This window comes from Pituophis catenifer, unplaced genomic scaffold, assembly GCF_029215685.1.
Source record: "Pituophis catenifer annectens isolate HBS135680 unplaced genomic scaffold, rPitCat1.0.hap2 SCAF_12, whole genome shotgun sequence".
Taxonomy (NCBI): Eukaryota; Metazoa; Chordata; class Lepidosauria; order Squamata; family Colubridae; genus Pituophis; species Pituophis catenifer.
This window is the reverse complement of record NW_027256892.1, coordinates 4,389,642-4,412,295: the sequence shown is the minus strand read 5'-3', so window position 1 is coordinate 4,412,295 and position 22,654 is coordinate 4,389,642. Positions and strand designations below refer to the sequence as shown.

The 22,654-nt window shown below is 38.8% G+C and overlaps 1 protein-coding gene across 2 annotated transcripts in view; it reads left to right on the top strand.

Moving 5' to 3' along the window:
- The first annotated feature begins 12,447 nt into the window (after positions 1-12,447).
- ADRA1A (adrenoceptor alpha 1A) overlaps positions 12,448-22,654 on the top strand; it is a 42,047-nt gene continuing 31,840 nt past the window's right edge. The window contains exons 1-3 of one of the 2 annotated variants that reach the window (XM_070952495.1): positions 12,448-12,603; positions 12,691-12,777; positions 16,145-17,849. In XM_070952495.1, the coding sequence (XP_070808596.1) occupies positions 16,961-17,849 (889 nt within the window). In that variant the 5' untranslated portion in view covers positions 12,448-12,603; positions 12,691-12,777; positions 16,145-16,960. Of the gene's footprint in view, positions 12,604-12,685; positions 12,778-16,144; positions 17,850-22,654 lie in introns of both variants that reach the window. The other variant, XM_070952494.1, reaches the window with a different exon arrangement.

Genomic DNA, 22,654 nt, shown 5'->3' with positions numbered 1-22,654 from the left:
GCAACTCTGCCCACAGCCAGGAGTTCGGTCCTGATCGGCTCAAGATTGACTCAGTCTTCCGTCCTTCTGAAGTCAGTAAATTGAGGAGCCATATGCTTACTCCATAAACCACTTAGAGAGGACTGTAAAGCACTATGAAATGGTATCTGAGTCTAACTGCTACTGCTATTTCCACTATTTTTGACCTTCCTGCTCTTCCAACTTGTTAGCTGATGGCTGGACTGCCTTTTTTTGTAAGCTGAGTAAAAGGGGCAAGAGGAAAAAGCAAGAATTACAGCTCAGCATAAGTGGTCTTTCACAATTCTGCCCATCAAATGCATCATAGGCAAGAAAGTTCCTTGGAAAGAGCTTGGAAAGAGTTTTTTTTGAAGTCTGCTCTCTTTAGATTTAATGAAAAAGTGGGAAGGCCAGAGAGGTTGCAGATGCCTCTGGAAAGGATTATAAGGGCATTCACACAGCTCATAACAAAATAGGTTACACATAATCTTGCATGAGATTTTCTTCCAAATGATCTTCTCCTTTGAAAGAATTTTTAAATCCAATTTAGATTGCAAATATATTACAAACAGCTCTGGGAAAATTCACTTTTGAAGTGAGACGTTTTTTAAATGAAATTAAAACAAAAGAACTGAATTCATACGGAAAATGCAGTAAAAGGTTAAACTTCTGAACATCAGAAAGGTTAACATGTCCCTGTTTGGAACTATTATACAGGTTGCTAATGGTAACTTTTAAACAGCAGTGGAAATTGTCATAATGGAGCTCTGACAGGTGTCAATCTCAATACACTCCAGAGGTTTTGAAATAGCAATTCTGTGAGCAACTGCAAATTATTCTCTCAAGAGCTACATATCAGCTCAGATAGAAAATGTTGCATAAACCAAACAGTAAGGCCATAAATCTCCAATATCACCCCTCCATCTATAACCTGGAACATCATTACTTGTTGCATTTATTTCGAAAGAAAAAAAGAAAAATATTGGCTGGACTTTTGATCCTTCTGGGAAATTGTTGTGCAAAACATTTGCTGAAACTAAAATAAAAACCTTCTCTCAACCAGTCTTTATTTCTCTGGATTCTTTTACGGCATTTTCAGTATTCAGGAGAGAATCTGCTCAACTCTTTCAACCATCTTTCATGGAAAATGAAAAATGAAGAACACAAAAACCTTGCATTTATTTCTTTCATTGATGTCAGTCCTGGGAAACTGATAGCAATGGATACACTCAGCTAAATATGATGGAAGGAACGTTTTGAAATTCTTCCCTCTCCCTTATCTTACCTTCCTTGAATTGGCTGAAGAATTCAGGCCAAACTTCTCAGAATTTTGCTATCCCCAGGACTGTTTCTCTGTTGGGAAACATATTCAGGGAAAAGTTAAGTATACTCTTTTTGGTCTTTTTTAGAGATGAAATACACTTTCATATCCTTCCAAGTGGTGGAGGAGTCAAGATAGCAGCTTCTTAAAAAACTCCTGACTTATGACTAGCCTCTCCACCTTCCTGAAATACAGTCCAGGAGGGAAAAATAGATTCTGGATATGTCCTCACAAGGATACTGGAGCCATAAATTCAGTAAAGTAGAGAAATGTACAAGGTTTGATATCTATCTTGAGAGGAGAAGAGAGGAGAGGAGAGGGGAGGGGAGGGGAGAGAGGAGAGGAGGGGAGGAGAGGAGAAGGGAGGATTTATTAGAATAGAATAGAGGTGGAAGGGACTTTAGAGGTTTTACAGATTAACAGATTAACAGAGTTGGAAGGGACCTTATAGGTCATCTAGTCCAGCCCCCCGCTCAAGCAGGAGACCCTACACCATTTTTGACAAATGTCAGTCCAATCTTTTCTTGAAAGTCTCAAGTGATGAAGCTCCCACAACTTCTGAAGGCAACTTCTGTTCCATCGGTTGATTGTTCTCACTGTCAGAAAGTTCCTCCTCATTTCTAGGTTGAATCTCTCCTTGATCAGTTTTCATCCATTATTCCTTATCTGGCCTTCAGATCTAGTCCAAATCCTTGTTCAAGCAGAAGACCCTATACCCATGATGCTGAATCTATGGCACCCATGCCACCTGTGGCACACGGAACTATATTGGTGGGCACGCGAGCATTGCCCTAGCTCAGCTCCGGAGGGCCTCTGGAGGGGTGGGGAAGGCCGTTGTTGCCCTCCCCAGGCTCCAAGAAAGCCTCTGGAGCCTGGGGAGGGCGAAAAATGGGCTTACCGGGCCCAACGGGCCATCACGTGCCAAAAGCAACGGGAGCGTGGGGGTGTCACGTGCGCATACGTGGGGGGGCGGGGCACATTGAATTATGGGTGTGGGCATGCACGCGTGTGACACCCCCCCACTTCCCCCGCTTTTGGCACGTGACGGCAAAAAGGTTAGCCATTCCAGACAAGTGACTGTCCAATCTCTTCTTCAAAACCTCCAGTGATGAATCACCCACAACTTCTGAAGGCAAGATGTTCCACTGATTGAAAAGTAAAAAGCTGGTGTAAAATAGGTGATTTCTTGGGTGATTGGACCTCAGCTATTCAGGGCTTTAAAATGTCAGTGCTATTTTTGAATGTATCCATTATTAAAATATACTTAGAAGTGTAAGGAGATAGTAAATTCGATGTGGACTAAGTTAAGTGAAATGTGTTACCGCTAAGTTAAATGAAATTAGTTATCACTAAAATCACTGAGATTTAAATACTGACTAACTGGACAAAGTGATTTCCATGGAGAAAGCTTAATTTACTTAGCTTGGATTCAATCCAACATCCAGCCATCCTTCATCCATGTTCAGCTACATTATAAATGTTCCAAGTTGTAAAGACTACATTCAGCACTCTAGAAATTGATTATAAAACATAATAACTCATTAATTCATTGCCTTTGCTTTTTTTTCCCCCCTTCTTCCCGCTACTGTCTTACTGATGAATTTAATTTCTAACATAGTATATTGCAGTTTTTCAATTTCCTATAATTACTTCTAAAAGGGATTTCAGAGAAAGAAAGAAATTTAGTAAGTTAGAAGGCTGATCAGAGGAACATTCAACAAAAGGGGTCAAAAAAAATTTTTTTCTCTCTCTCTCTCTCCCTCCCTCCCTCCCTCCCTCCCTCTCTCTCTCTCTCTCTTCTCTACCTTAAATTGTGAGATGGTTGTGCAAATGGAAAGCTATGTATAGATGAGTTGCTAACCATAATTACTTCCAACCTTGCTTTACCCATTCCTCCTCCAGTTTGGCGTTTGGCATTTGGCATGGCTGTGAATTTACCTTCATTTTATATATGAACATGGGTGCCAAAAGGGAGGTCACAAGGTGTGAGCTGGCAGGTTCCACAATTCAAACTTAAGAGTGCTTTTGGAAGGCAAGGATGTCACGGTTTTCTAAAAACAAAACAGCATCGATGCAACGTACCTCCTTCCCTGAGGCACACAGCAAATGGCACCGATACAGTTGAAAATGGAAAATGAGTCATTTTCTGAGTCACGTATTCATGCAGTGCATCCAATTCAAATAACTATTTAGATGCAGATTTATCTACCACCTTCTCCATTGGGCAGTTTGCAAAGCAGATATTAAAAATCAAAAAAGGCCCAGTACAAAGCAAGTCCCATAAAAGAACCCCAAAATGTAACCTTAAGAATGTCAGCACAGAAGGATGCCCCATTTCCACAAAGTCATTGGGAGCAATATGATCTTCACTTTGAAAGGGTGGAAGAATGAGCCATCGCTAAAAAGGAATGCCACCAGACCAGACGTCTTACTCCTCTTGGGATTGATATCAACAAGGAGGGTTGTCCCAAAGGTGCTTTTTCAGCACCTTTCTTTGAAGATGTTTCGCTTCTCATCCAAGAAGTTTCTTCAGCTCTGACTGGGTAGTGGGGAATCAAACATGCCAATTGCAGCAATGTGGCTGAAGCTATGCTCTTTGCAAATGCATACAACCTTGATGGACGGGGATTGTCATGTTGCTGCAATTGCTGTCATGATGATGATGATGATGATGATGATGATGATGATGATGATGATGATGATGATGATGATTGGTTAATCTTTAGTGAGATTCACAGCCTTTGAGGCTGGTTAATACCTCAACAGCTCGAGTCCTAACCAAGGACCTAGGAACTGTTAAGGTATCGTCGGAGGATGTAAGCTGTTCCGACTAAGGTGGTTTTTTGTAGAGTCAAAATGTTCAAGTCCAGTAAATTTAGAATTTCTAAATAGCGGGGTAGCCCTTTGGGGATGATGATGATGATGATGATGATGATGATGATGATGATGATGATGATTTTGGACACTACTGTGGGAACAGGCATCAGAAGATCTAAATCTGGGCAGCAGACACCGTGGGAACTGAGTCACATAGGGCTTCACAGGCCCAAACCAACATTTTGAGTGGAGCCAGATCACATGCGTACCTGGGGCAGCAATGAGAGCACCAGAATTAGCTGCCACACAATAATATAAGCCCCTACATATGGATCTATAATGGAACTGTGGGGAGCCTCCCGCTTCCACAGAAGAATGAAATATTTTCTTATTGGGAATTATAGAAAGAAAATATAAGAAAGATACAAATTATTTATTACTGCATATACTCACAGCGGCACAAATAGCCTTCGCTCAAAAATGGAAAGAGAAAGATATTCCAACGGAAGAGGAAATATTACTGAAAATCTTTAACTGCGCAGAAATGGACAGACTCACTTTGGAACTCAAGGATAAAAGCGAAACTAAGTACTACAAAATCTGGGAACAATTTTATGATTGGATAGATAACAAGAGGGTAGCCAAGACAAATGTATAGTGTTAAAACAAAAATATAGATGTTATTATAGATAAATGTATGTTTAAGAGATAAATAAATATACAGAAATAAGGGAAAAAGTATTAATATCGTATCATATTATGCTTAAATAGTGAACAAAGCTTAAGAACTATATGTTTATATGAGTACTAATATTATTGTAAAGTGACGGAAGATGTTTGGAACCAGTGATGTCATATCTATGTCCAATTTTTTTTTTAATTTTGTATTATTAATAAAAAAACTTTTTTTAAAAAAAGAATGAAATATTTTGGGAAATGTTTTTAAAAAGGCAGACTATTATATTTCCCTAAAGCAGGGGTGAAATGCTTCCGGTTCGGACCAGATTGCCCAATCCGGTAGTGATGGCGGCGGGTGGTTCAGAGAACTGGTAGCAAAAATCCCTGCGCACCGCCCCCCATGCCCAGCTGAGCCAAAGAGGTTGCAGAAAAAAATGCGTTTAAAAGCCTCTGACGATCCCAGCTGAGCTGCACGATCATCAGAGGCTGTTTTTTTTTTAACTTTTAAAAGCATTTTTTCTACAACCTCTTCGGCCCAAAAAATGCTTTTAAAAGTAAAAAAAAAAAAAGCCTCTGATGATCGTGCAGCTCAGCTGGGATCGTCAGAGGCTTTTAAACGCATTTTTTTTCTGCAACCTCTTTGGTCAAAGAGGTTGTAGAAAAATTGCTTTTAAAAGTTAAAAAAAAAAGTTGGCCACGCCCACCCAATCACATTACCCACCACCACCAAGCCACACCCACAGAACCAGCAGTAACAAATTTTACATTTCACCACTGCCCTAAAGGAGACCATGGAGAAACATGTTTTTAAAGGAAGAAAGCAGCCCCCAATCTTTTTTAATAGCCCACAGCAGATGCCAGCACTTAAGGAGATAAAGAGCTTATTGAAAGAGGAAGCCAACTGTCTAGATGGCTCCATTCATAAGCAAAGCAAATACTTTTTTAGCACAAAAAAAGGAGTGAGGTGGCTCACAAGGTTAGAACTCTGGGCTGACAATCAGCAGGCTTCCATTTGAGACCCATTGCTACCAAGGGGCGGGGTGAGCTCCTGTCACATGCTCCAGCTCCTGCTGGCCTAGCAGTTTGAAAGCGGGCAACCATGAGTACATTAGTGAGTACCACTTCGATGGGCAACTTCACAGAGACACAAAAGGAGTCCCCAACTGGGCATCCCCCAGGGAAAGGTGATGTCACCAGCAAATCCTTTCATCACAGGAAGCACTTCGGTGCTTTCAACATGAAAAAAGAAAAGCACAAGAAGAATTATTTTGAGCTGTCTGCCTAGAACATGTTCCATCATGCAAAGATCCATCTAAAAGTTCCTTCTTAGTAACCCACTTCTGTGTCTGCTGAGCTGATCTGGGATAAAAGAAATTCCAGTTCATTCCCACATTCAGCCATATTTGTGGTTGCAACTGCAATGAGAATGAGTGGACTTTTTTTTTCCTCCGCTCAAATCATCCTTTGCCTCCATATACTAACATGGCTCATCTCTCCTTCCCTCGCATCTAGATACAAGCAACAAACCATATCCAGTGGTTTGTCCATATCCATATCCTAACTTTCAGATTACCCTGCCAAAAATGTGTACTCAGATTTTTCCAGTTTTTTTGCAGGAAGGAACAAATTGGTTGGTTGCAGAGGAGGGTTTCAGCAGGTTCTGACCAGTTCTGGTGAACCGGTAGCAGAAATTTTGAGTATTTCAGAGAACCGGTAGTAAACATTCTGACTGGCCCCACCCCCATCTATTCTCTGCCTCCCAAGTCCCAGCTGATTGGGAGGAAATGGGGATTTTGCAGTAAACTTCCCCTGGATTGGGGAGGGAATGGAGATTTTACAGTATCCTTCCCCTTCCACGCCCACCAAGCTATGCCCACCAAGCCATGCCATGCCCACCAAGCCACACCCACAGAACCGGTAGTAAAAAAATTTAAAGCCTACCACTGATTGGTTGGATGTATGAACTCCATTTCATGCACTTGCTGAATTTTCTGAGTTTGCACAAAGCACTGGATTACAATTATTCAAATCAGACGCCAAGATTGAATCCACTTCCATGACAAAGATTACAGAGCATGGAGGATTTTTCTAAAAAGAAAAAAGGGCAAAATGCAGAATAAAGAAGGAGGACTAAAACAGTAGAAAGACTAGGATGCAAAGAAAACAGAAGCAGCTTAGAAAAAGCTAAAATAACTTAACTATTAAATAAATTAAATAAATACAATCCAAAATTACTGAATGATGAAATACCAAGATATTGTAATTCTGCTTTAATGTTGGCTAAACAACCTTTAAAAATGAATGGATGGATATGTGCATGTGTGAACCTATGCGTGAAAATCATTACAATTTTACTTACTATTTCAAGTGTAAGAAATAGTATTACACAGTGAATTATATGCACCTTAGACAAATTTGGCAAGGTCTATCTGTCTATTCTTAGACCAACAACATAGATGGTAATGACAACATTCCTCAACACTCAGAGGTGACCAAGTGAGTGAAATTGAGCATGTTAAATGACCAGGAGAAGGGGAAACAATCTAATCAGTCACTAAATCATCAACTGATCTAATTAAACAAGCTTTATTATTAAATTCTGATTAGTATCGCTGTTTCCCCTTTTTTAGAAAATCCAGGTCACCCAGAAGAAAATGAGAGGCTCAAATTCCTGACCTAGCCAGAGGGTTGAATCGTTCCCTGTTCTTCCATTCTCAGTTGATATGACTGCTTTCATATCTCCCCTGGTCCTTCTCTTAACTTGACTAGCCATGCCCAGTTCCTGCAACCGTTCATCATAGAGTTGCCAGGTGTCCACTATTTGAGCGGACAGTCTGCTTTTTTCACATTATGTTCACTATTTTTTTGCACAAAATAGTGGACATTTTTTTTTTATTCAAAAGCTTTATGATGAAATGGTACGTAATCTAAAGCTGTACAGTCTAAGAGAATAAGGATAGGAGAATCGCGTTTTGTCTTTTTTTTCATAAGTTAGAATGAGACAAAGATTGAATATCCATTGAACTCGATTCCCCGAAAAAATTAATGATGAGATTAAAATAAAAATATATTATACAATTATGTACAGTTCACATTTTTAAAATGTATTGTAGCTTGTGTCGACCGACCTAAAATGGCATCGAGTGATGAGAGTGACAGCGGCGAGATTTCGAATTCTTTAAAACGAAAGAGAGGAGTGTGCGAATACACCAAAGACTGGGAAGCTACTTTTGCATGGATTACCAACAATGAAACCGACAGAACAAATACAACGGCCTACTGTAAATTGTTTGTAAGAAAATATATAATTTAATTGTAATTTTTTTTTATTTTTTTACTACTTAACACCCCCCCCCCCACTTGTCCGCTATTTTTTGGAAGCAGACCTGGCAACCCTAGTTTTAGACAAATCCCATACCCATCTCTGTCATGATGACTGACCACTAGATAATCTTAGGCTCTAAAAATCTGCTTTCTAAAATTATAAAATTGTTGTTTCTACTTCATCTTCTCCTTTTTCTTCTTTTTCTCCTGCTATTATAGTTATATATATATAAGTATATATATATAATATATTTTTCTCCTGCTATTATACTTATTACTATTGGCATTTAACTTTTTGAGAATGGGGAGGGAGGAAAAAAAAGGGGGGAAGTCAAAATGAATCAACAGAATTTACACGCATCCTAAAATTAAATTTCTTAGATAACAGTTTTCAGTATTTCATTAGCTGGTTTGACATAACTGAATTTAAAAAAAACAATAAAACAATAAAAGCCGGTTGATAAAATTCACTGGCATGTAAATATCAATGGCAATGATCAGGAACAGAATAACTCATAGAGCAAAATAACCGAACATTGAAAGTTAGAATATTTAAGAGAAAGAGAAATATTTCCTTAGATTGGCTTTTTCCATAAAGATGAATTGTATATGCATAATTCTCATAAGCAACGTTAAATCACTTTTGTATATCTTAGCATAGGGATCCCCAGGTTCTTTGTCTTAGAGCCACAGTGATGCATTGGTTAGAATGCAGTACTTCAGGCTACTTCTGCTGACTGCCGGCTGCCTGCAGTTCAATCCTCACCAGCTCAAGGTTGACTCAGCCTTCCATCCTTCCGAGATCAGTAAAATGAGGACCCAGATTGTTGGGGGCAAGAGGCTGACTCTGTAAACCGCTTAGAGAGGGCTGTAAAGCACCGTGAAGCGGTATATAAGTCTAAGTCCTATTGCTATTAAGCACTAAGCTTAGTCCAAGAGATCAAGAGCTACACTCCAAAAGTGAGTGAGTGAGTGCAGTTTATGATTCCAACACTGTGGTGAGTTCAGGTGTTTTAAGACATGAAAAGTTGATTAAAGCTTCTCTCCCTAACCTTCCTCCAGCACTTGAAAATAAAATAAAAGAGTCATGTTTTGGGTATACAGGTAGTCCTTGACTTACAACAGTTCATTTAGTGACCATCCAAAGTTACAATGAGACTGAAAAAAGGGACTTATGATCATTTTTCAACACATATGACCGTTGCAGCATCCCCCTGGTCATGTGATTTACATTCGGATGGTTGACAACGGATTCATATTTATGACGGTTGCAATGTCACAGGGTCAAGTGACTCTCTTTTGTGATCTTCTGACAAGCAATGGGGAAGGCCAGATTCACTTAACAACCGTGCTACTAATTTAACAACTGCAGTGACTCGCTTAACAAATATGGCAAGAAGAGACATAAAATGGGTCAAAACTCACTTAATAAATTCCTTACTTGACAACATAAATTCTGGGCTCAATTATGGTCGTAAATTGAGGACCACCTGTGTCATTCCTAGAGATTAGGAGGACTTCAGATGGAGGCCAATGGTATTTGGTTCCTCTCCCCCTTAGCTATGGTTTCGGTTGTACAATGAAAAATAAGCTCCCTTGAATGCAGTAGGAATTCCTTCTGAGTCCAAATGTGAATGCAATTAATGGTGAGTTTTATAAGCATCAGAAATAAATGGAATTCACTTAGATATAGTTTTCTTTTTTAAAAAAGAAAACTCTATAATGACTGCTTTATCTTTAAGCCTCTTGAAGCATTCTGCCCCACTTACAGAGTCATTAAAATGGGAGAAATACTTAAATATCTCTATTGAATGACCAGACCGGTTTTTTGTTTTTTTCTCTCTCTTTTTCTCTTTTTTTCAAGCCACAGCAGGAAATATTGAGTGGGCACAATTGACAGAATCAGATGGAAGATACGGGGAGCACTGCCACTTTTGGGGAACACCAGCTGCTACCATGCTGCTTTTAAACGAAAAAAGAAAATGATTCAGAGCAAGATTCCTTTCAATGTCAAAATGTTTAAAAACTGTCATTTTATATAAATAAATGTTTATATTATGTATTCTTTCCTGGAATTCTTTGATATACATACTGAATGTATTTTGCCCACAGTGACCAGTTATAGAATTTTAGCCTCTATATTTAAAGTATTTGAGGACCCAGTTTGTGGGGGCAATAATCTGACTTTGTATAAATATACAAAAGTATGAAGGCTATTGCTTAATGCATTGTAAGCCGACCTGAGTCTCCGGAGAAGGGCGGCATATAAATCAAATTTTAAAAAAAAAGTATTTATCCCCAGATATTCTCAGTGAAGAACTGCTGTCTGATGGTATAGCATCTACCTTATGGAACTACCTTCTCCTAGGAATACAGGTGGCCCTGGGATCTGTTTTTTTCTTCCACCAGGCACTGAGGCCCAAATGTTTTGGGGGAGTGATTTGGGGAGAAAACAAGTGATTTGGGGAGGAAACTTCACACTTTCTCTATTCAACACTTCTGTAGGTTTCCAACTTTGCAATGTAATCCTATCCATTTTAGATTTTTTTTTTCCTAGTGCCAATTTCAAAATGTTTTGTGATCTTCCGTGCCAAACTGCTTCAAAAGTGTTTGAAAGAGAGCAGCATATGTATCCTTTTAAACAATCACACAACAGCTAATCAAAAATGTAACAATCACATTAAGGGAAGCCATAAAAGTCTGCCTTTTTGTAAAAGAGATGTCTGGCCAAAATAACCAAAGATTTGGATGGAGAGAGTCAGAAAGAGGGGTGGATATTCGTAGGATGGTGCAAATTTTCAAAGATGTGCTTCATTTTGAGGAAGGTTCAGGTAAAGCTCTCCCTAAAAACTGTCCCATGAATAATGTTGTCATACACATCCAAAAACAAGCTGGAATGACCATGGTGCTTTGCTCTGTTTCACTCTGGAGAAGGTGCTGCTCCCTTATCAAATATGTTGGCATGCACCGTGGAGGGAACAGGATGCCAACTCAATTCCTGCAGCCTAGTTTACCCCATTCATTGACAAGTTATTACAGAAAAGATGCCTCCAACTTCTCTGGTATGCCCTCTCGTAAGCCCAAGGAGACCTTGGGTTTAGGAGAGGTCACCACACTATGAAAAAGATGTTGAGACTCTAGAAAGAGTACAGAGAAGAGCAAATAAGATGAGGAGGAGGCTGGAGGGTAAAACATACGATGAATGGTTGCAGGAACTGGGCATGGCTAGTCTAGTGAAGAGAAGGACCAGGGGAGACATGATAGCAGTCTTCCAATATTTGAGGGGCTGCCACAGAGAAGAAAGGGTCAAGCTATTATCCAAAGCACCTGAAGGCCAGACAAGGAATAATGGATGGAAACTGAACAAGGAGAGATTCAACCTGGAAATAAGGAGAAATTTTCTGACAGTGAGAACAATCAACCCATGGAAGAGAAGTTGCCTTCAGAAGTTGTGGGAGCTTCATCACCAACTCTGTTAATCCATTATCTTTACCTCATTCTGGACACAAGGCTTGGACAGAAGGTTCTGACAGGAAGGTGAGGGAAGAAGGTTCAAAAACAACCTTGATTCTTTGCCAAAATAAAGCATGTGGTGTCATTGGTGCTCTCTGAGCTTGGTTGTTTTGCTTGCAAACATTTCAGTATCTGAGTAGTTAACATTACCAGTGCTCCAATGATGTTACCTAGTCAATCATAAATCACCTGCAAGCAAACAACCATTCTCAGAGACAACCAAGGACTCCATAGTTCAATCCTGAGCTACATATATTCTCTTCTAAAATAAAACATGTTCTTTCAACAAGAACAATTGGGTTCCCTCTTGGTATGAATCTCATTGTCAAAGTCAATGGCAATTGACATTCTACAAATACACATCTACCCACCTACTCAATGTACATCCTTTTCTTCACAATCTTATTACTCCTTTCTTTCCCCTCCCCCTCTTCCCCCTCCCCCTTAACAAACTGCATTTATCTGTAATTCAGAATGTGCAAACACCCAGCATAAATACGATAGGTGGTGTGTAAATGCTAACTAGCTTCTCACCAGCTTGCTGTTGTATTCCTTTGCCACTTAGTTTCTTTCCCCCCCTTCTTTAAAGCAGAGTGAGTAACCAGTATTTGCTCACAGCTGTCAAGCAGACTCAGACAGAAAGAGGGAGGGAGAGAGAGAGAGAGAGAGAAAGAGAGGGAGGGAAAGAAAAGAAAGAGGAGTCAACAGAAAAAAATGTTGACAACTGTCAGAAGTGCCCTTTCTGGTGCTGAAATACGGTAACCAGCAAGAGATTACGGTAAATCACAACAGGGACCGTAGTGCTGCCTGCATCGGCTCCTACAGCACAGTAAAGTTACTGCTTCTCCTTGACAGTCGAGCAGGGGAGCATTATTCACCGAGGAAGAGGGAGGTATCATAAAACCAGCACTCAGCCACCCTTAGCCATTGGGACAGAGGGAATTCATGTAATTGTGAGTCATCAAAATATACTAGGGGGGAGGGGGGATGCTGATTTATTTTTGATTTATTTATTTCATTTTTGTTATTTGCAAGCAAAGTGTCCCACTGTGCCATTCGGATGACTGCCTGTGATTCGTCCCCTTTCAACCAGCCTGCAACAGGAGGCTTTCAGGAGCTTGAAGGAAGTAAGTAGAGGGAGATCTTGGATATCTATGTAAAAGAAGTCCTTAGCTAAAGATAATATACCTGCCTATTTTCCTTCCTTCCTTCCTTCCTTCCTTCCTTCCTTCCTTCCTTCCTTCCTTCCTTCCTTCCCTCTTTCCTTCTTTTCCTTCCGTCTTTCCTTCCTTCCTTCTGTCCTCCAAGTAATGTTGACAAGATTGACAACATTTTTTATTCCCTGTTTGGGATATGCCTCCATCCTACATTTTCTGAATTTCCCATATTTATTTAATTCCCCAAGTCCACAACAATCAACAGAGAAGAAGTAATGAAGGGGAAATTGACTAGAAATGTGTTGTGATGTTTTTATTTGCATGACTGCTTACTAATATTCATCGGTTCCTAACATTTTATACTGGGTCGCATCCCACCCCCCCCCCAAGCCCTGTTTTTGGTGCTGTTGTGGCCACATTTATTGTTTCAATTACCAATTGGCTAAGAAATGTTCTCCCACTAAAGGTATGTCTGGATTTTCACCTATTTTCTCCATTGCAATAGAAGCATCGTCAGCTTTTTAAAGAAGGAATGCCTTTTTTTTTTTTTTAAGGAAAGAAATATGACTGGATGAAGTTTTTTGTTTTACAAAAATTACACATTTAAAATCAAATGATCTTCTATTAATTATTAGTTCAATTATCATTTGTTATCTTGGGGATATCTATTTCTATTTCTATTTGCAGGAAGAGTGTGCCCTATTAAAGACAAGGAGGGTGCTTTTTTTTTTACTGCATGGAATTTAGCTTATCAGATGGATAGATTGTTGTCCTTAGTTGACCAAGCTTCTACCCACAAACATGGATAACAGTTGTAAACAGTGGGTCCAAAGGGCCAGAAAATGCAAGGCGCCCAACAGATCTGTGCTCTATACTATTTGTATGCAAAACCCCATTTGTATCCAAAGAGCAATGACCCTTCAAGTCAGAAACAACTGGCAATAACACAATGTTCTGAGCTTTGCTGCTAATTTGACCCATGCTGTAGAAAAGAAACCCCCGAGCCCTAAAGGAACAAAATCTAAGTTTAAAAAAATCATTTCTAAAGCAGCACCGCTGTGACTTGTGTGTATGCATGTGTATTTGTACTCTGCTTATGGGAGACATGGTCAAACTCATGCACGATTTCATTTTTTGTCTCCCTGCTATTATTAATCTTATAGAAAAGTGTTCCTATAAGAGTTGTATGATGTTATTGTCTCTGCTATTCTTAATTGGGAACAGCCCTTTGGCGAAATCGTAGCTCAGGAACACAAAACACGTTTTGTGTGCTAGGTGCAGTTCTTGGACTGTCCAGATGTAGCTGGAAGGACACTTTGCCGTTGTTCTGGATGCCGATGCCATGCTAATAATCCAGGGGTCTAGAATAGTCCTATGCCTTTTGTTTTCTTTTGCTAGAACAAGCTTAATCAGTCTGCTTTGCACTGCCAATTGTTTTTGTTCTCTGCCTAATAAATTTGGGTTGACAACATCAATGGGCTATCGGTTGGACCCTAAACCTTTTATAGCCTCTGGAATTTCCCCAGATTACTGCACTGAATTTTGGCTGCAAACCAACCAATTACCTTGGGTATGATTTCCAACTGTGTTCTTTTTTTTCTGGGAAATAAAAAGAAATCCATAATAGGCTTAACACACCTATTAAGAATTAATTAAAATCCTCAAGATCACAACCCATAAACCAGAGTTTCAAAATGTCAGTCCTGGTGTTGCTGATGGCATCATCTTCAGACTCCAGAAGCACCCGACAGCCAAAGAATAATATAATAATTTATAATGTAACAAATTTAATCTAATGATAAGAACATTATTTCCTCCCATCAGCCAAAATATGGTTGCCCACCTCTAAAATAAAAAATAGAGAAAGAACCTAGTGACTTCCAAGAGCTCTTAATCTATAATTCCCAACACCTCTAACCATTCTGACTAGCATTAATTGAACTTGGAATACAGCAAAATCTGGAATCCCAAAGGAAGATTAGCCAAACCCAAGTTAAAGGAACTGAGACTAAGAAAAACTCTTGAGAATCTATGAAGAAAAGAGATATCGGTATTTCATGGTTACACAATGGGATGATTGCTTGGGTTTCGCATGGTGGGAAAGGAGGGGAATTTTAAAATCTGGGGACACTAAATGAGTAAACTATGCAACTAACTCCTGTGCTCGCTTATTTGGAGCACCCAAAACTGAATCTGTGGAGATATTGATCTGTCCTCTGTAGAGAGAAATGCATGTACTGATTTCACCAAGGATACATTTTCTATTGTGGTCTAATATACAAACCTAATTGAGACACCAGGAATGACATGTTGTTGCTTTCTTGAAAACATGCATTTGTTCAAAACCTCTATTCTATTCTATTCTATTCTATTCTATTCTATTCTATTCTATTCTATTCTATTCTATTCTATTCTATTCTATTCCATTCCATTCCATTCCATTCCATTCCATTCCATTCCATTCCATTCCATTCCATGAATACCCAATATTCTAACCTTGAAACATGAGAAGCTTTATTTTGCCAAATCAGATATACAGTCCAATAGTGTTTCGTCTTCACTTTTAGAAGTTTTAGATAAGCAATTGGTCTTTATAGTCATTGTTATTTGTTCCTTTTAATTAGAGATCCCCAAATCTGGCCCTGGAATCTCCTGCATGTGTATTACAATAGACATCATCTATGCCGAAGGTATTTCTTACTGAGCCCCGAGCTAAATTCAGATATTTCAAACAGATCATTCCCTGATACTTATCAATCTGTTTTGACCAGACCAAATAAAAACTGAGCTGCAAAGAGAATTCCATACCTAGTAAGCATCGCAACTTCAGCCATGCATCTCAGATGGCAAGTGGAGCTTTCTCTGTTATCCTTTCAGTTAACGTAAGGCTCATTTGTAATGCAGAGCAGGAAGAGGAAGAGAAACCACTGGGATATTGGTTCTGTTGTGTTGCAAACTAACATGGAGATATCCGTGATTTCTTCTTAACATAAAACTGCAGAGTTAACTGAAAGAAGGCTTGTTCTAAAAGACCCAATGTTGCATTTTTATTTTCACCCGGGGGGGGGCTGCAGGGTAATCAATGGCCAATTTGTCAGAGATCAGCATTTTTATTGCCCAGGATTCAGAGGTGTGATTTGATGAAAAAAAAAACGTAAGAAGCAATCAGGCTGAGGAGCATCAATTGATGAGCAAGCAGTGTCAACAGCAGTCTGTACGCAATGATAAAAACTCAATAAAGTTTGATTCCTAATTTTGGGGAAATGTTGCCATCGGGATATTTGCCGAACAAGAAGCCTGATGTTTGAAATGTGTTTTCTCCTTTTGACTTCTTTAGGAAAGATCTCAACTGTCAAGCAGAAGAGTACAGATCACCATCTCCTCCGAGTTCCTAGCAGGTCCATAACCATTGTTTGTTAAAAGGATTATATGCTGGGTCAAGGTGTCACAACTTTAGAATTATTACAGCTTCTTTGGCAACTTGGAATCATAAAGTTAGTCATGGATGAAAAGACTAGACGTTGAGAAGTGTCAGCCAGAGTGACAGACAGCAATCTTCTTTCACCTGGGAAGATTTTTCAAAGTCAAATACGAAGAAGACGTAAGAAAGAGGAAAGAATATTCTGCCATTATTTGTGCTGCATCTTTCCATGAAGAACTTTTAAACAGCCTGGAAGTTGATGGCCTTTCTACCACTGCAATTTTCCTTGCTTAGTCACAAAAAGCATCTTGTGACTCAATGGGTATTATTTTAAAAACTAAACAGCAACTAAGAAAAGGGTCTTTAGCTCAGTCTTTAATATGGTTTCATCATCAAACGTCCAGCAAGGTATGGTAAACTTCAAAGAGACTGTTCCAAAGAGAACCATTATAATTGCTTTGGAATTATTTATGGGACAAGAAACGCCTGTGTTGTTTCTTCAGAGCAAATGCAAAAGAAGAAATGTGGATTTTCAAATATGTTCATTAGTCTAGGGTTTTGCTCTCTCCTCTGCATTTATAAAGAAGCCAGACTAGTATTTCCAATTAATTTCTATCTACAATGTGGAAATAAAGCTTCTCTCAACACTACCAAATATTTGCTCTTGGCTCTTTCAAAAAAAGGGCAGAGAGAACCACAAACACACTGGATGAACATTAACCAGTTTTGATAATGGGACTGACCTCTGAGAATATCTCTGCCCCTGAGTGCTTCAATTGCACCCAGACTGTGGAGCAAGTAAATATTTCCAAGGCCATATTATTAGGAGTCATCTTTGGAGGTCTGATTGTTTTTGGGGTCCTGGGCAACATTGTGGTTATCCTTTCAGTAGCCTGTCACAAACATCTACAAAGCGTAACCCATTACTACATTATCAACTTGGCTGTGGCTGATCTCCTCTTGACTTCTACTGTTCTCCCCTTTTCTGCTATTTTGGACATTCTGGGCTACTGGGCTTTTGGGAGGATCTTCTGCAACCTCTGGGCAGCTGTTGACGTTCTGTGCTGCACAGCTTCCATCATGAGCCTTTGTGTCATCTCTATAGACCGATATATTGGAGTAAGCTACCCACTGAGATACCCAGCCATAGTGACCGAAAAAAGAGGCCTCTTGGCTCTGCTGTGTGTGTGGGCATTGTCACTTGTGATATCCATAGGTCCCCTCTTTGGCTGGAGACAACCAGCTCCAGAAGATGAAAAAAGCTGCCAGATTAACACTGCCCCGAGTTATGTCTTGTTTTCTGCTCTTGGATCCTTCTATCTCCCCCTGGTCATCATACTGGTGATGTATTGCCGGGTATACATGGTAGCCAGAAGGGAAAGCAAAGGATTGTCATGTGGCCTGAAGACTGAGAAGTCCCGTTCAGAAGAAGTGACTCTCCGCATCCACCGCAAGAACAACACTGAAGCTGCAGGAGCTACTCCTTCCACCAAGCACAAATCCAATTTTTCCGTAAGGCTTCTAAAGTTCTCTCGGGAGAAGAAAGCAGCCAAAAGCTTGGGAATAGTTGTGGGATGTTTCATCCTGTGTTGGCTTCCTTTCTTTGTAATCATGCCAATTGGTAAGTAAATTATAAATACACCGGCCAATGAGAATGTGGGGTTGTGTGATGAGGAGTGAATATCTGAGATTCTAGATGAGTTCTTAATCTGACGTTAATGAGGAATTTACGTCAAGTCTCTCTGAGTTAAGTCATATATAGGTAATTTATGAGGTATGAGCGATGTTATTTTTGTACTCCCCTTTTGCTCTACTGTTGAGGATGTACATATACAGAGTTAGGCAGCTAGGGGATTACTGGTACTGGCTAAAAGAAGATGAGATTTTGGCACTGGTCATAGGGATCTAGATAAGGCAGAGGATGATTCTCGTTTTTGACAAGAAATTCAGATATCACATCCTGTTGGAGTCATAATGAAAACAGGAGATGATCAAACAAATGTGGCACACTGGGCATCATTCTGTGAAATCTTCGTATTTGTGGGATTTACTTTTTAAAACTAGGATATTGAGCCCAACCATTCAGAATCTGTAAGGATATATATCAGGGGCCTCCAAACTTGGCAACTTTAAGACTTGTGGACTTCAACTTCCAGAGTTTTTCAGCCAGAGTTGAAGTCCACAAGTCTTAAAGTTGCCAAGTTTGGAGAACCCTGATATATTTGGTCTTAATTAATAACAGAATGCCTCTGGGAACATAATCAGGCTAGGAATTTGTGATCCCTGGACCAGAGCCAAGGTCATAATTCCTTTCACCCAAAACTCCTCCCCTTGCTTCTTCTCAAACATTTATTATTATTTTCAGCAACTTAGTTTATAGGCAATGATCAACAAATCAGCTGTTTTGATGGTTAAGTAAATGGCAAGAGTTTTTGACTTCTAGTCTTCTGCAGGTCACCCAAACATCTATCTATCTACACACAACTATCCCCACATCTATTTGGGGTTCTCCTTTCACAAAGTCCAGGTTACATTTGAGTAAACATGCACAGAACCAATCTTCAAAAGGTTTACTGTCAAGATAGAGCTTTGGATTGTATTGACCTTATCTTACTATTATTTGTAAGAAATTATCTTTTCCTGTGATTTTCAAAAAGTTTATCTTTCTATCAAATGTATGAAACCTATTTATGAGGGTTTATCAAAACTATTTTAGCACCTGTTGCTGGAGAAAATTGTAAAAAAAAGGTCATGGACGACCCAATTCAACACAACACTAGCTAAGGGGAGACATCTTTATTTATTTATTCAATTTATTTATTCAATTTATATCCCGCCCTTCTCCAAGTGGACTCAGGGCGGTGCACAGCCAGAATTAAAACACATATCAATACAAAATTTAAAATTATTAAAAGAATTAAATAACTGTGGCCCAAAAATTTAAAACATTGAAAACTAAAACCCATTTGACAATTTAAAAAAGCTAAAAAGACTAAAAAAGGGGGGAGGGGTTTCACGCCAGCCCTGCTTGATGGAAAAGAAAAGTTTTCAGGGCACGGCAAAAGACCCGGAGATCTGATATCCTTCGTATCTCCAGGGGCAAATCGTTCCAGAGGGCAGGAGCTGCCACAGAGAAGGCCCTCTCCCTGGGGGTCGCCAGCCGACATTGCCTGGCTGACAGCACCCTGAGGAGTCCCTCTCTGTGGGAGCGTACTGGTCGGTGGGAGGCTATCGGTGGCAGAAGGCGGTCCCGCAAATACCCAGGTCCCATGCTATGGAGCGCTTTAAAGGTGGTGACCAACACCTTGAAGCACACCCGGAAGACCACTGGAAGCCAATGCAGCTCACACAGGAGAGGTGTCACATGGGAGCGCATCCCCCGCGCGGCCTCATTCTGCACCAGTTGGAGCCTCCGGGTGCTCCTCAAGGGAGTTCTCTTCTCTTATGTATGTTGAGTTGTAAAAAAAGGGGGGGCATTAAAAATGAGTAAGATACCTGTGAAAGGTCTTAATGTGTGTGTTTCAGAAATGAAAGTGAGCAATTACACAGGCAAAATGCATCTGGAAACAGTTCAAGTCCTGCTTTCAATCAGTGTCATTCCCAGCTTAGAAGGAATGTTGATATTTGTTTTAAATGCTGGATATGATAATGCTGAGGTGTCCTGCTTGATCTCCTTCAGACAGCTCAAGTGCCTTCCATAATTTAGACTAGGGTACTTCAAATTTGGCAACTTTAAGACTTGTGGACTTCAACTCCCAGAATTCCTCAGCCGTTCATGCTGGGTGAGGAAATCTGGGAATTGAAATCCACAAGTTTTTAAAGTTGCCAAGTGTGGAGACCCCTGACTTAGACATTTGGATGGCAATCATACTGCTTGGGTACAGCTTAGATTAGAGTCCACTAACAAATAAATGTTTGCTGATTTAAATGCTAAGCCGTTGAAGAAAAAGGCTGAATGTAGGAAGGGATTCTCCTGGAAACGCATAACATTGGATTCAAGAAAAAGAAACGTAATTCTAAAAATTGGTGCTTTTAGGCCAATTTGTCTTCAGCTGCCTGATTATTGCCTAAATGTGTGGAGGTGAGAAAGCAGAACAATAATAAAAATATTAACAGTGAAAAATAACAATTAGCCATGTTAAAGTAACAGAGGTGGAAATAGCTTCTCAGCTCATGGATCTGTTGATTTAGTAGCCACTTTTCTAGTTAGGATTTCTGATTGAGTGGAATCCTTGAGTGGATTCATAGATCTCAAAGAAATAATTTATGTATAGGAGTCTATGTCAATGCCCAGAATTTCTTTGTTTAAAAAAGGCACCTTTTCTTTGTAATGTTTATTAGATTTTTTAAAAATTGATACGAAAGTCAGTTTTAATAACAGCCAAGTCACTTTGGAGAACAAATTTCATTATAAAACCAATAGACTGTGGTTGTGTGATTTGATAGCTGTTAATTGCAGATGGTTTACTTGGCGATTATTTGAAGTTCCTCCTTACTGGAGTTCCACTTGGAATCATGAAACTGTGTTTCCAGATATATTGTGTGTTTTGTAAGATATACGAGCTGACGTTTCTCAGGAATGCGGCAGTCTATTGTGGATAGAAACTGCTACAGGAATTCAGCAAATCACATACCCACAACTGTGATGGACAATCCTAGCAATGCTTTTTAGCTTGGAGTCAAAATAAGTGTGTTGAACAAATCAAATATTTCTGATTTGTATAATTATCACTCATGTTGTCTGTGGAGATTCTCAGTCATCCAGGTCACAGTTGTCTCAAAAGTGCTTTCTTCTTCAAAAGGTAACTGAACTATTTTTTTTTTCTTCTTTGAGGAAGAAGAAAAAAACGAAAAGAAGAAAAATCTTCTTCTTCCTTGAAGAAAAAAAATAGTCCAGTTGCCTTTTGAACAAAAAAGCACCTTTGAGCTAACGTTTGTGTTTGATTTTTTCCTATTCAAAACTCTGAGAATTACTTTTTTTCCCTCTTTTAAACAATTTCTGCTACATCAATTATAATCCAGACCTATAAAATATAGATTTCTACAAAGCAAAAAATAAAAATAAAAAAATAGCCAAGAACTGCATACAATTCTTCTTCCTATTTTGGAAATACTTTGAATGAAACGTCTTTTACAAATTCTGGATATTGAATTAGTTCTAGTTCATACTCGGTAGACCTTTAAAATTGCCAGCATGTTAAAACCTAAAGTGTGATCAAGCATGGCCAGTGGGGTGGATGGATTAAGCAGTTTTTAAATGCTGGCATCTTATTCTGGGAAGTACAAATGCCAAGAGGGATTTAACAAAGTTAGGGTGCAGCCTGATTCAATTAATTTAAAAAAAGAGGTTAATCTACTTTTGCTTAACTTTATTAAATACATCGTACCTAGTTTGGGCTTGAAATACGAGAGAGTGGACAGTAATAACTGAGAGGAATACTTTTAGGAAAAGGTTTCATTGGAATGGCAGGATTTCATTTAATACAAACAGTAAGTTTTGTAATCCATTTTATTGTTTTATTACTTTCAAATGGCAAACTCAGTTTGGAAAAAAAAGAATCAGGCTTTGGTTAAAAATGCTAAATCCTCTTTCATCTATCCTTCATTTATTTCAAGGACTTGTGGTCAGCAAAGTTCACTATTTTAATAATTAAAATATTATTTAACTTCAGGTACGTCCTTCAATTATTAATTCCATTCATTCTTTTCAAGGGACAAAATGAATTTTCAGGATTATTATTTTTTTAATTAATATTTAATTGTTCAGCAACCTCAGGAAATGCCTTTCTGTAGATTATCTGTTCCCCAGTAGTTTTTATGTCAAGATTTTACTTAAACACCTTTGAAAAGCTGTAATTCAGTTCAACAAAGGAATCTTATTATATTTTTTTCTTCCTACAAAATCAATTAACTTATGTTTAAAATCTTCCTTTATGTACACTTCATCAAACAGTAAAATTATTAAACCCAAATAATGGCAGTTTAGTAATCACAATTTGGGATTGTGTGAACAGCTGGTACAACTAAATATTATGATTAGTATGTGTATTAGAAACAATTGAGTGCTAGGTTTATTTATTTATTTTTCTTTTTAAATTATTGTTTATCCATCATAAAAGGCAAATAACAAATAAAAATTAATGATTAAGAAATACTGCCAGTGAACCTATTACTCTGAAAATAAAAAACATAGTAACACAGAACGTTTGTTCTTTAAAGCAGCTTTATTTACATTATTTTTATTTATTTATTAAATTTATTTGATGCCCATCTTACTACAAGGTGACTCTTATGTTCTCATGTTTAATAAGATGTTCTTGCTAGTAAATTTACAATTGTTGCTTTAGCAGCCCTCATATACATTTACTTCTAAAAAGTAATCGCATTATTTATAGTTACTAAATTGATAGGAATCCACGGTTAATG